The 13,260-nt window shown below is 41.7% G+C and overlaps 1 protein-coding gene across 1 annotated transcript in view; it reads right to left on the bottom strand.

Annotated features, from left to right (window-relative positions):
- Nucleotides 1–13,260, bottom strand: part of EOGT (EGF domain-specific O-linked N-acetylglucosamine (GlcNAc) transferase) — a 38,291-nt gene that overhangs the window by 24,314 nt on the left and 717 nt on the right. The window contains exons 2-9 of the mRNA XM_011947163.1: nt 12,410–12,840; nt 11,978–12,033; nt 9,671–9,894; nt 8,459–8,559; nt 7,746–7,854; nt 5,158–5,252; nt 4,377–4,481; nt 588–694 (exon numbers count right to left, since the gene is read on the bottom strand). Of these exons, the coding sequence (XP_011802553.1) occupies nt 588–694; nt 4,377–4,481; nt 5,158–5,252; nt 7,746–7,854; nt 8,459–8,559; nt 9,671–9,880 (727 nt within the window). The 5' untranslated portion in view covers nt 9,881–9,894; nt 11,978–12,033; nt 12,410–12,840. The remainder of the gene's footprint in view (nt 1–587; nt 695–4,376; nt 4,482–5,157; nt 5,253–7,745; nt 7,855–8,458; nt 8,560–9,670; nt 9,895–11,977; nt 12,034–12,409; nt 12,841–13,260) is intronic.

The raw sequence follows: 13,260 nt of genomic DNA, 5'->3' as shown, positions 1-13,260 counted from the left end.
CTTGGCTCACTGCAACCTCCACCTCCTGGGTTCAAGTGTTTCCCCTGCTTCAACCTCCTGAGCAGCTGGGACTACAGGCGCCCGCCACCACACCCAGCTAATTTTTTGTATTTTTTCAGTAGAGATGGGGTTTCACCATATTGGCCAGGATGGTCTCGATATCCTGACCTCATGATCTGCCTGCCTGTGCCTCCCAAAGTGCTGGGATTACAGGCGTGAGCCAGCGCACCCAGTCTGGCTTTTGATTTTAAATATCTTTTAATGAAAGACAATCTAAACCAAGTGATTAGAGAAATGAGATGGGGTAAATTTAGTTACAAAAGCATAAACATGCCTTCATCTCTCATCCTTTGATTTTGGTTAAGTCCTTTGATATAAATGTGAAGGTTTCTTCTAAAATGCCAAAGGTATAAAATAATGGGAAGTTCAAACTAGTTCAACTACTTCTTCAGAGAAGGAAGCAAAAAAAAACAAATCTACTGTTCGTCATACTGCTTCCAAAAAATTTATAGAGAATTACTGCATCCAAAAAAAGGAATAATATCTCATTAACAAATACACAAATAACAGACAAATTAACTTCTCACCTGCATCTAATTTCATGAAATATGTTGGTTTTTCAATGACAATGTCACACTTAGCATCTTCTACAGGTGTGAAGTTGAGCTGAGTATAGCTTTGTAGCTCAGCAAACCTGAAATTATGAATTGGGATATGACTTTAAACTGATTCTCCCAAACTTCCTATTACAACATTGTAACTTACGATCTGTTCATTAGGCATATTTTACCTCTAGTTGATAGAGACACTCCTATGGACACCTGTAACTTCTAAAACTTACTGACATTTATATAGGTTGATATCAATTTTAATGTTAAGACAAAGAACACGCCAGGTGCGATGGCTCACGCCTGTAATCCCAGCACTTTGGAAGGCAGAGGCAGTCCGATCACAAGATCAGGAGATCAAGACCATTCTGGCCAACATGGTGAAACCCATCTCTACTAAAAATACAAAAATTAGCTGGGCATAGTGGTGAGCGCCTGTAGTCCCAGCTACTCAGGAGGCTGAAGCAGGAGAATCGCTTGAACCCGGGAAGCGGAGCTTGCAGCGAGCCAAGATCGCGCCACTGCACTCCAGCCTGGGGACAGAGCAAGACTCCATCTCAAAAAAAAAAAAAAAAAAAAAAGACGAGGAACAAAAATGATTATAAAATTCAGTCTTATGTGCAAGATAGTTAGATTGGGAACTTACCACACAAAGAAGATATTTATATATTGGGTTGTCTAAATAACCTACCAGTAAAAGGAGAAGACTCAAAAGATTTCCCAACGAGGCTCAGAAAGAACAATGAGCCATAGGAACTCTTGACAGACTTCTTGGATTCTGAGAGACAGCATTCCAAGAATCACCCAGTGCCTCAGAAAGACAGCAGAGACAGCTAAGTGTCCCAGAAGAAAGGAAGTTTATCTCTTGGAAAACATCTTTGGAAGCCACACAGCACAATTTTCTTCCAAACAAAAGAAGACAATTCCAAGCATGGATCGTCTGTACCTCTTCCTTAAGATCATACCTCATGTAAAACAAATATCAAATAGATCCTTTTAAAACACAATGCCAACACAGTGTGGTGGTTTCAAACATAGGTCTACAAACTCTTTAATATCACTGCCTTCAAAAGGAAGAAGTTAGTTCCCTCCCTTTAAGAGTGGGCTGGACTTAGTGACTCACTCCTAACAGGCAGAATACAGCAGAACTGATGGTAGGACACTTTGGGATTAAGCTATACAAATACTGTGGCTTCCATCTCAGAGCATGTACTCCCTCAGACCATGTGCTCCTGGGAAAACCAGGAGCCATGCTGTGAGCAGCAGTAGGGAGAGGCCCATAGGATCAACACTGAAGTCCCTGGCCAAGAGGAGACAAGGCTTGCAACAACAACCTGAGTGAGTTTAGCAGCAGATTCCCCAGGCCCAGGTTGAGTCTAGAGATGGCTACAGCTCTGGCCAACTCAGCCAAGCTGCTCCCAAACCCTGACCCTCAGAAGTATTGTGAGATAATAAATGTCTGTATTTTAAGCTGCTAAATTTTAGAGTGATTTGTTATACACAATAGGTAATAAATACAAATATACCCTAGGGTACACTTTGGAATAACCTGTCACACAGCAATAAGTAACTAATACAATTAAGCCCTGTGCAACTACCATGTGGCATCAAATATCAAAAAGTACCAGGAATCAAAAAGCCCACTTGATTATAGAAACTACCTCTTGTAAAAGTCTGCTAAGTGACTTGAGAGACTGCACTGCAGACTACAAAATGCCAGATAAATGTGTGGTAGATTATTATCCTGAATGATCTGCAGCCAGGCAGTGAGGCCTCTTTAAGGGGGAAAAAAAAAAAAAAAGGTTTGCTCAGCATGTTTTTTTTGTTTTTTTTTTTTTTTGAGACAGGGTCTTGGTCCATCACCCAGGCTGGAGTGCAGTGGTACAATCATAGCTCACTGCAGCCTCAACCTCCTGAGCTCGAGCAATCCTCCCACCTCAGCCTCCCAACCTGGGCAACAGAGCGAGAACCAAACATTAAAAAAAAAAAAAAAAGGTTTGCTCAGCATGTTTTTTTTGTTTTTGTTTTTTTTTGAGACAGGGTCTTGGTCCATCACCCAGGCTGGAGTGCAGTGGTACAATCATAGCTCACTGCAGCCTCAACCTCCTGAGCTCAAGCAATCCTCCCAGCTCAGCCTCCCAAGTAGCTAGGATTATAGTGGCGTGCCACCTCACCCAGCTAATTATTTTTTATTTTTTATTTTTTAGAGATGAGGTCTCATCATGTTGCCCAGGCTGGTCTTGAACTCCTGGCCTCAAGTAATACTCCTGCCTTGACCTCCCAAAGTGCTGCAATTATAGGCATGAGCTGCCATTCCTGGCCTTGGCATGGACATTTGACCTTAAAAATTAACATTATGTAAGTAACCTATGTGACTACACAGGAGTAGCAGGAGAGTTTCTTTGGGATGATGGAAGGATTCTGCATCCTGATTGCGGTGGTCCCCACCCCCGCCTCCCCCTCCCACTTCCTCTACCTCTCCCTACCTACACACCCACACCTACACACATGATAAAATTTTAATGAGTGCAGGTAATTACTGGTGAAACCTGCACAAGTTAATACTACTGTACCAATGTCAATTTCACTGTTGTGATCATTGTGCCACGGTTATATGAGATATTATCATTAGAGGAAGCTCAGGGAATTAGACAATGTACAAGTTCTCCTTGTATTATGATATGGTTTGGCTGTGTCTCCACCCAAATCTCATCTTGAATTGTAGCGCCCATCATGGGAGGGACCTGGTGGGAGATAACTGAACCATGGGGGTGGCTTTTTCCTGTGCTATTCTCAAGATCTGATGGTTTTATAAAGGGCATTTCCCTCTGTACACACTCTCTTGCCTGCTGCCATTTAAGACGTGCCTTTGCTCCTCCTTGGCCTTCTACCGTGATTGTGAGGCCTCCCCAGCCATGTGGAACTCTCAGTCCATTAAACCTCTTTCCTTTAAAAATTACTCAGTCTTGGGTATATCCTTATAGTAGCTTCAGAACGGACTAATACATACTATTTTTAAACTTCTATGAGTCTAAAATTATTTTAAAATAAAAATTTTTTAAATTCAAAAAGCTGGCCAATGATGTTAACAGTCAGAGTAGCATTTACCTTTGGAAAGGGGCATGGGGGTAGAGCCTGGGAGGGAGCCTGAGGTGCGGACGATGTTCTATTTTTAGACCTGGGTAAAAGTTACATAGGTGGGTTCACTTTTTCACAATCCAAACTGTACCTTTTTCTGTATGCTTGTTACATATTTTAATATATGTGTATTGTTTTTTAAATGTGTTCCCCAAAAGACATTTTTATTTTTTAGAGATGAGGTCTCATCATGTTGCCCAGGCTGGCCTTGAACTCCCGGGCTCAAAGAATACTTCTACCTTGGCCTCCCAAAGTGCTGCGATTATAGGCATGAGCCACCATTCCTGGCCTTGGCATGGACGCTTGACCTTAAAAATTAACATTATGTAAGTAACCTATGTGACTTTGTAAGTGAATAAAACTCAGCAATCGTGAGTTAATAAAAATGGATTTTTGAGCTGATTTTTTTCTTTCATTAGCAAACAGTAAGTACTATATCTACTATTATAAACACATATTTAATTCAGATGCAACGGAGGGATTCACTCGGTTTCTACCACTTCCCAGAAGCTCATGCCAAATTATGTACAAATGAAGTAACATTTTCCATTTGAGAGTCCCCATTAATATCTGTAAGTGCCAAAAATAAAGGCAAATATTTCTGAAACAGACATGTTAAAAATATCTTACCATGACTGCAGAGGGCTTTTGCGCTGACCTTCAGACATCAATGTACGGACGTCAAGTTGACAGTGCCCTCCAATTTCACCACTCTGGAAAAAGTCCTCCTTAAATCTGGTGTGTAACAAAACATTAAATTGAGTTCAGAACATTTCTTCATGACCCAAGCACGTGGGTTGTAACTAAAGAGGATTACCAGTTTCCAAACTCAATTTTTTAAATGAATTCAACGATTTATAATAGAAAATTATAAATTTACAACTATTTATAATAGAAAATTATAAGTAACAGAATCATATCAGGACCTAATGTATCCACAACCCAACTTTGTGATGCGATCAACTTGTGGCCTGTCTGAGTCATCCATCCCCCATCCATTCCCCAACCCCTCTGCCATATCATCAAAAACAAATTCAAGAAATATCCCTTCAGCCAGGCTTGGTGGCTCACACCTATAATCCCAGCACTTTGGGAGGCTGAGGTGGGAGGATCACCTGAGCTCAGGAGTTTTAGACCAGCCTGGGCGATGCTGGGAGACCCAATCTCTTCAAAAATTAAAAAACTAGCCAAGCTTGGTGGTGCACTTCTGTAGTCCCAGCTACTTGAGAGGCTCAAGTGGGAGGATCACTTGGGTTTGGGAGGTCACAGCTGCAGTGAGCCATGATTATACCGCTGCACTCCAGCCTGGGCAACAGAGCAAGACCCTGTCTCAAAAAAGAAAAAAAAAAATCCCTGAATCTGAAAATATTTCAGAATTTATATTAGATGTTAACATTAACCACTTAAGTACCTGTCATGATTTCTCTTGATGTTTCTGAAATCAAGGTAGAGATTGGTTGCTCTGCAGTACTGAAGGTAACGGGAACACATCAGACTTGAGTCACTCTGAAGGTTGTGCAAAAGAAAAAAATAACCCTGAGTATTAACACAGCAAAGACTCACCCAGACTTGCTAGACATGTTGACAGCATGGACACCCTCACGTTCAAACCACACGATGTGACAAGGAAAGCTCTCCAAAGACTGCATCTGCCGAAGAATATTTTCTCCTTCCCAGCCGACCCTGGCCAAGCATACTTTTGCCAGTTTCCCACTTTTAAGTTACTACGGAGAACTCCCAAACAATCAGTCACCTCAAATTTTAAAGCCAAGAGCTGTATAGGTGGCTCAGTTCAGTTCCCTTTAAAAGAAAAAAAAGCACCCAGAAACAGTACTACTACCCCCACAGCTATGTGAAAAAGCAGCTTCCAAAAGCAAGCCAAAAGAAACAAGGAAAAATGCACACGTAAGAGACATTAAAAGCGGGGAGGGAAGTTTGCCAGTTTTAATAAGAGGTACTTTCTGCAAACCGTAAAGCTTGTGGGAGCCTCTATCTCAACAGCAACATGAGGGCAATATTTTCTAAATAATTGAAGAAAGGAGTTGAAGAGTCAGCTACTAGAGTCTGATTCTATTTCAACCAATCTGGGTTGTGCTGATAGCTTCAAAAACTTTTATCTGCTCTGGGTTTTATTTATCGATTTAAATGTCATTTTAATTGTTTTTCCCATATAACTCCCAATGAACACAAAGCCTTAATCTTGACCTGCATGGCGTTTTGGAGTCTGTAGTTGGTAAAAGATTGCAATGGACTGAATGTTTGTGTCTCTGCCAAACTTATATGTTGAAATTCTAACCCCCAATGTGATGATATTGTTTAGAAGCCACCCAGTCTACGGTATTTTGTTATAACAGCCCAAACAACTAAGACAAGGATCATACTCTGCTAGCACAAAGCAAATCAAGGTAAATCTTAGCCAAAAGAACATTCTACAAGCCATCTTGAAAGAGGCGTGCAAGATAGGGGTTGTCATTCTTCTCTTGCCTTTTCCACGTGAATAGCTAGACTTGAGCCAAGTGTGCAAGACGGAACAGAACTCTGTTAAAGATACCCTGCAGCCGTGCAGTTTAATGGCATGCCTCACATCTTCAGGCCTCATTCTCCTTGCTAGAATGCTCAAAGCTCTATTACGTGACACCCCCCAATAGCTCTATAAAGCATATAATCAGTTTTTGAATGTGAGTAAATTTAAAAATTTTTTTAGGTTCCCAGTGTGGTTGGAGATTGGAGACCCTTGAGATGTCAGAGACTCAGGGTTCAGGATCATTGAGTTAAAGAATAGTGTACCTTAATCGTAAGTGCTTACAACTTCATCAACCTTTAAAAAATAATGCTGAGCCCTTTGCTGGGAACCAGGCCCTGCTGCACTGAGCATTTTTATCTGCAGAACCTCATTTCTTCCTTACCATATGCTACATAATGGGCATGGCTTTAAGGCAGAGGAAATTGAAACAAGGAAAGCCTAAGTACCTTGTCCAAGACTCAGGATCTGAGTTGTAGTTGAGAGCCTGCTCCTGTATTTACTACCCCAAACCACCTCTTGACAACGTGTTTATCTGATCCACTGAGGTACAATAGGTATGGTTGAAAGTAAACTGGAAAAAACCTGCATTTTAATCCTAGATGTATAATTAATTCTAAAGGGTAGCTGTGCAATCTTGGAGAAGTTGCTTAACTCCTCTGAGGACCCCGTTTTCCACACTGATAAAGTGGCATCAGTAGTATCTGCTATAACGCTTATGAACATCAAACCAGATAACATACATAAAAGCTTTCTGCAAACTGTAAAGCTCTGGGCAAACATAGAGCAGTATGGTGGTGTTATATCATCTGTCCCAAACTATCTGAGAATAAATATGTAAAGATGCAATTTATCAACTTCTCTTCTTTAGCATATGTTTGGGGGAAAGATTCTAAACCTAAAAATATTTCGACTGTCTTAAAATATGACTATCTGATAAACGTGGGATAAGGAGGACAGGGTTTCCAAAGGAAAGAGAACAACCTATTTAGGAAAGTTACATAAAATTCTAAGCCAGTAACTAAGTGAGAGTGAGGAATTCCTTTCATAGTGCCGTCTATCTTATTTTTACATTACAATCTAAATGATAAATATTAAAAATCAATAATCAATAAGTAATAAAAATAAAACAGCTTGGTTGAACACAGTGGCTCACGCCTGTAATCCCAGCACTTTGGGAGGCTGAGGTGGGCGGATCCCTTGAGGTCAGGAGTTCGAGATCAGCCTGGCAACATGGCAAAACCCTGTCTTTACTAAAAATACAAAAATTAGCTGGGAGCAGTGGCACACGCCTATAATCCCAGCTACTCGGGAGGCTGAAGCAGGAGAATCCCTTGAACTCAGGAGGCAGAGGTTGCAGTGAGCCGGGATTGTGCCACTGCACTATAGCCTGGGCAACAGAGAGAGACTCCGTCTCAAAAGTAAATAAAATTAAAATTAAATAAACAAGCTTATTTAGTAAGGAGCGAAATACCCACCATTTCCTTAGGCTGACAGAGCACATGCATCTCCTCCAGCCTCTCTCTGGCATATCCAAAGTCAGCCTGTTTCCAGAATATGTCCTCAGCTGACTCAAGAGTGTCCGTCCTATTTGCAAATAAAAATATTCTGTGGCTTTTTTTCTTTTTACTTTTTTTGGACCTTGAATTTTTATTCTAAAGGTTAAAATGCTAGAGGTTCCTTATTACTTTAATTTTGTTACAGTACACGATCATAGTTTTTCCAAAACTATGCCTCACTACATGAAATTACCAAACTAAGTGACTCACAGAATTATTCCCTTATCATAAAAATATGTAACAGACATGTATGAAGTTATCCCCTGAAACTGAAGACAATGATGCATTCTTAATTACTATGTTTTCTTTACCACATTAACACTGCATGTATTAGAAGTACCAATTACACTTAATTCCCCCAGGAAGGATCAAGAGGAAACCATCCATTTATCTTAGTATACAATGGGGGAAAACATCATCTATGGTCCCAGCTGTATCTCCCTCTGGCAGAGGAAATGACAGATACTCCTATCCCAGAGTGAAATAGTCAAGTTGAATTCATGACTGTGTAAGCAAATTAATATCTAAATGAATTACTATCTAAAACCAAAAGAATCTAGCTAGAAATTAGGGCATCAACATACCCTGTATAGAAAGAAGACTTGAAGAGGGTATTCCATGTGGAAACTTACCATCCCATGTCGACATAGCTGCAAACTGGGTAACCAAACCTGAACTCTGGTTTACAGGATTTCTCATAACCCCAGCAGTACTTTAGCTTTTCAAGGTGTTTCTAGAACATAAAACTTACATTGATTTCCCTTCTTCTGACATTTAGATAAGACTCTTACATTTTTCCATTAAGAAAACAAATCATTATAGAGCATTCATATTTACATTTTATAATATGTCGTCTTATCATAATAAATTTAAAACTTACAGTTAATTCTAAAAAGAGCAGTCTCAAGGTTCTTAACAATCCTCCTTCCTCGTCACCCCCACCATATCTGTCCCCTAACCAAAAGTCTGGGCTTTACCTAGATGCTCAAAGACCACTTGAATTTGAATTTCTTGAAGTAGCTTAAGAAACTGCCTTTCTCACTGAGCAAGCAGATTCTAAAATCAGTCCCTAAAAGACATATCAACTGGAATTTGTGCTACCAAAGGAATCACAGCTAAAGTGAATGAATCAGCAACTCCACTCAGCAATCAAGATCAGCAGAGACCCCACAACACATGGACAACTCTGCCACCCTTGGGAACCACCCAGCTGCTGCTGGACAAGGAGCTCAGAATGCTCTTCTCCACGGCCCCAGGAGCAATGCTGGTCTGATTCCCAAGTCTGCTTTTCCATATGCTTCCTGTGCCAGCACCATGGGAAAGGAAGTGTCTCACAATGCCCAGCTTTGATCTCTGAGGCCCTGTGAGATGTCTTAATGGGCTCCTATTTGAGACCTTTCCAACTCCTCTAAAACAGAAAGAAAGCCACAGTAACAGGCTTAATTATGTGGAGTCAGAGGCTGAGGTGTCATTACTGAAATTAAGTGCTAAGCGATCCTCTTATGTGCCATTTAAGAAAGAAGAGGTGTGAAATTCTTTAGTTACTTTAAACAAGATGTTCTTTCCTGCATAAAATCTAATTGCTTCTTTACAGAGTTTACAAATAGTATTGGCTACTTGTTTCAGAAGTGATTTAGATTTTAAATTTCTCTCTTACAAATGGGACATAATTTTAAGCAGTTTAGTCACTTAGAAGTATTATATGAAACTGAAACAATGATTAACTTATACAGTGACAACCAAAAATTAGAATTCTACCTTCAGCTTCAGGTTATAAAGCAGAACCAGTAAGCCAGTCAAAATTGCATCCTCATAAAAATAAGGAAAGAAGAAATAATACCTACCTTATATGGACAAAGAGAGTCTTTCTTACAGACAGTGGCAATATGCCTATTGTTGTGCAAAAAGAAGGGAATGTGCTCCTCTGGCAAGCGGATGCTGGCATAGTTATACAGAGGTTCGCCTGGAATGCTGTGCGTGTTAGGAGGAGCTTCATTCTGATCACTCAGTGGGACTTCATGAAGTAAGACTCCAAAGACAAACAACATTAACATAGCAACCTGTAAACCTAGAGATCAAATTGAAGACATCTTTGTTAACGAATTTCCTTTAAAAGCCAAAACAACAACAACAACAACAAAAGAGTCAAGAGCTAAGTATAATTACAAAGCACTTTGCTATCCCACTGAGTAATGTTCCTTTATTAAATTTTCTTTTAGCACTTGCTTGGTGCCAGGCACCACATTAGCAAATGGGTATACAGAGGTGAACAAAACAATAAAGAGCCTGGCTCTCATGGTGCCTTTAAACCTAGTAAGACTGTCACAAACAAGCAATCAAATAAATAAACAATTTCAGCTGATGATTGGGCCTGTGACTTAAACCAGCTAGGGGCCAGCAAACTTTTCCTGTAAAGGAGAAGCAGTAAATATTTTTGCCTTTGCCAGACATAAGATCTCTGTGGCAACTACACAATGCCTCTGTCCAGAAAGTAGCCATGGTCTATTATAAAAGAATGGATGAGGCTGTGTTCCAATAAAACTTTTTAACTTACAAAAATTATGGAAGGGCTTGATAGGATCCAGTTTAGTGATATCTGAAATAAAATAAAGCAATATGATAGACAACGGAGCATGGTGGTTAAGAACCTGAACCTTTAAAGCTTAACCACCTGCATTTGAATCACAAATCTGCAGCTTCCCAGCTGTTAAGACTTGAACAAGTTACTTAACCTTTCTGCACCTAAGCATTCCCCATCTGTAAAATGGGAATAATAATAAACCTTCATCGTAGAGCTGTCGTGAGTTAAATGAGTTAATTATTGGTAAAGTGTTTAGAAAACTATCTGGCACACACTAAATGCTATGGAAGTGTTTATTAAATAAATGTTTAAAGCCATGTGGGGCAGAAAAGGGGCCCAAATAACACTGGAGCTCAGAGCTGAATGATGAGTAGGGGAAAAAGCATTGGTGAGAGAGCGAAGGGAGTGGGATGGCTCCAAGCAAGCGTGTGTCTGCTGAATAAAAAATTATAATCACAATCAAGGTGTGAGCACAGTGTTCCAGGAGCTCTTCTGAACCCAGGATACAGCAATGAAGGTGCAGTCATGAACTAAACTCATTGCCCTTATGAAGCTTACATGTTGGTGGGTATAATAATCAGCTATGATAATAGCTAAGACTTAGAAACTCCAGGAGTGATATTAAGCAGTCTGCGTCAAAGACTGTGCCCTTAAACTCTCCCTTCACGCCTCTACATTGTGAACACTGACAATGGTCACAAACCTCACTGCACTTCTAACTCACCCAGTAAGTGTTAAACCTCTTAGACCAGATTTCTCCTATATATCCCAGACAATGATCCTGCCATTCTCAGGTCACTTTAGTGGGATCTTTGTTCTATTTTTTGTTTTGTTTTAAGTGGTCTTTCCACTGGATGACAGAGTCTTAATATACATTGGATGTTCATCAGCTAGGACTGCTGTTTCCTGGGTCATACCGGAAAACCCGTGTTTTGAAATTAGTCTTCATTGATTATGGGCTGTGAAGATGGAGCCTTTAGAAACAGACTGCAGGCCCAGTGCGGTGGCTCATCCCTGAAATAGCAGCACTTTGAGAGGCCGAGACTGGCAGATAAGCTGCTTGACTCCCTGAGTTTGAGATCAGCCTGGGCAACATGGTGAAACCCGGTCTCTGCTAAGAATACACAAAATCAGCTGTAGTCCCAGCTGAAGTGAGAGGATCACTTTAGCCTGGGAAGTCAAGGCTGCAGTGAGCAGTGATCTCGCCACTGCACTCCAGCCTGGGCAACGCGAGGGAGACCCTGTCTCGAAAAAAAAAGAAAGAAAAATGGAAATTGACTGCTATGTTCCATCAAACCTCAAGTTCCAAGGCCATGGAATTCTAAGTGAACAGTGGGGACACCCAGAAGAAACCCTTTTTCCCCTATTTTTTCCCCTGGAGTAGTTAAGTACTGTGGATTTTCACTTTGGCAGCCCTCAAGAGTATGGTGTTATCTGCTGTAAATCTGATCTGAATTATAATATTTTCACTTGGGGCTTTTACCCAAGAATGAGTTGACAGTAGTGTTATAAAAATTTAAAAACACATATTCATAGTAACAATGACTCTACTTAAAATAAAAATATTTACCTCTTGAATCCTCAGAACCACTCAGAAGCTTCTGTGATGTTTCAGGTCTCTAAAACCTGTCAGAAATGAAACATATTACCTTAAAAGGATGCTAAAGTAAACTTGATCATTCAGGTGATGTTGTGAATTAAAGGAAATATTAAGAAAGAAAATAATGTAACAGGATAACCCTAAGCCAGAAGGCCTGGCCGGTGTGGTGCGCTTTCTTTTCCTTAATGAATACCACACTGCTAACCGAGTTCACAGGCACCACCCCAACACAGCAACTCGGACCAGATTCCAATGGGGAACAGGAGGAGGTGGCCCATTTTCTACAGGCATCCACTGGAACTGGCCAACAGGATACTTAGTGGATCAAACATTCTCAGGAGCAAACAACTTTCCCATTCTCACAGCAGTAATCCCCGTTGGCTGAATCACAGCGCTACCCACCTAGAGTAGCGAGCCTGAGGGTTCCCAGGCCTTCCTATTTTTTGAATTGTCCTTCCCGGTAATAAAGTCATTGTTATGACCAAGCCCTGACCCTTGTTATCCAAGTCCATTGTCCTCCAGTGAGCTCTGGCCATCACTAAACTCACCGATCAGTTGAGAAGTAACGCTCAGGCGATGGAAAAAATCTAAAGACGCAGATCAGAAAGCGGGCTTCTGGCGACGGCATGTACCCACTTGCATAAGGCGGGTGGGGGTGGCTGCCGGGCCTGGCACAAAGCCTTCCTGGTGTCGGTCCTCCTGCAAGGCCCGCGGGGATGGGTGGCTGCACTCCTCCAGCACAGGGACGCTTTGGTGGCCAGGCTACTTTTCCTTCAGCTCAAAGCAGCTGGACTCACTCCACTCCAGAAACCCTTGATTCGATTTCCACAGGCCTAATGAGGGAGGAAAAAAGGGAAACGTCTGAAAGATGATGGATAGGAGGCAAAACCTGGGGCTGACACAGCGGGCAAAATGGGGCAATGTTGCAGAGCGACAAAGCTTGGAAAAGTTTAAAGAAGGCAGTGGGCAAATGGAAAGTTCAACACGTGAGACTCCGAATGACTCCTCAATGGCTGGCCCCTACTTGAGCCAAAAAGTCTCTCGGCGGGTGCCAGGCAGGGCTCAGGAAGTGCTCGGCTGCCCGAGAGCCCAGCTGTCCGCCTGAACGTCAGTCCCGGCCCAGGGCTGGGCGGTCAGCGGCGAGCGCCCCGCCGCGGCTGAGACACTGCGCTGGGGTTCTGGACCGTGGGTGCTGCCAGGGGCTGCTTTGGGGGCGGAGATCTCCCGGGGTCGCCGGCCACCCTGCACCGCGG

Source organism: Colobus angolensis, unplaced genomic scaffold, assembly GCF_000951035.1.
Source record: "Colobus angolensis palliatus isolate OR3802 unplaced genomic scaffold, Cang.pa_1.0 Scaffold26, whole genome shotgun sequence".
In the NCBI taxonomy this organism is placed as follows: domain Eukaryota; kingdom Metazoa; phylum Chordata; class Mammalia; order Primates; family Cercopithecidae; genus Colobus; species Colobus angolensis.
The sequence above is the reverse complement of the archived record's forward strand: the minus strand, read 5'-3'. Positions and strand labels throughout refer to the sequence as shown.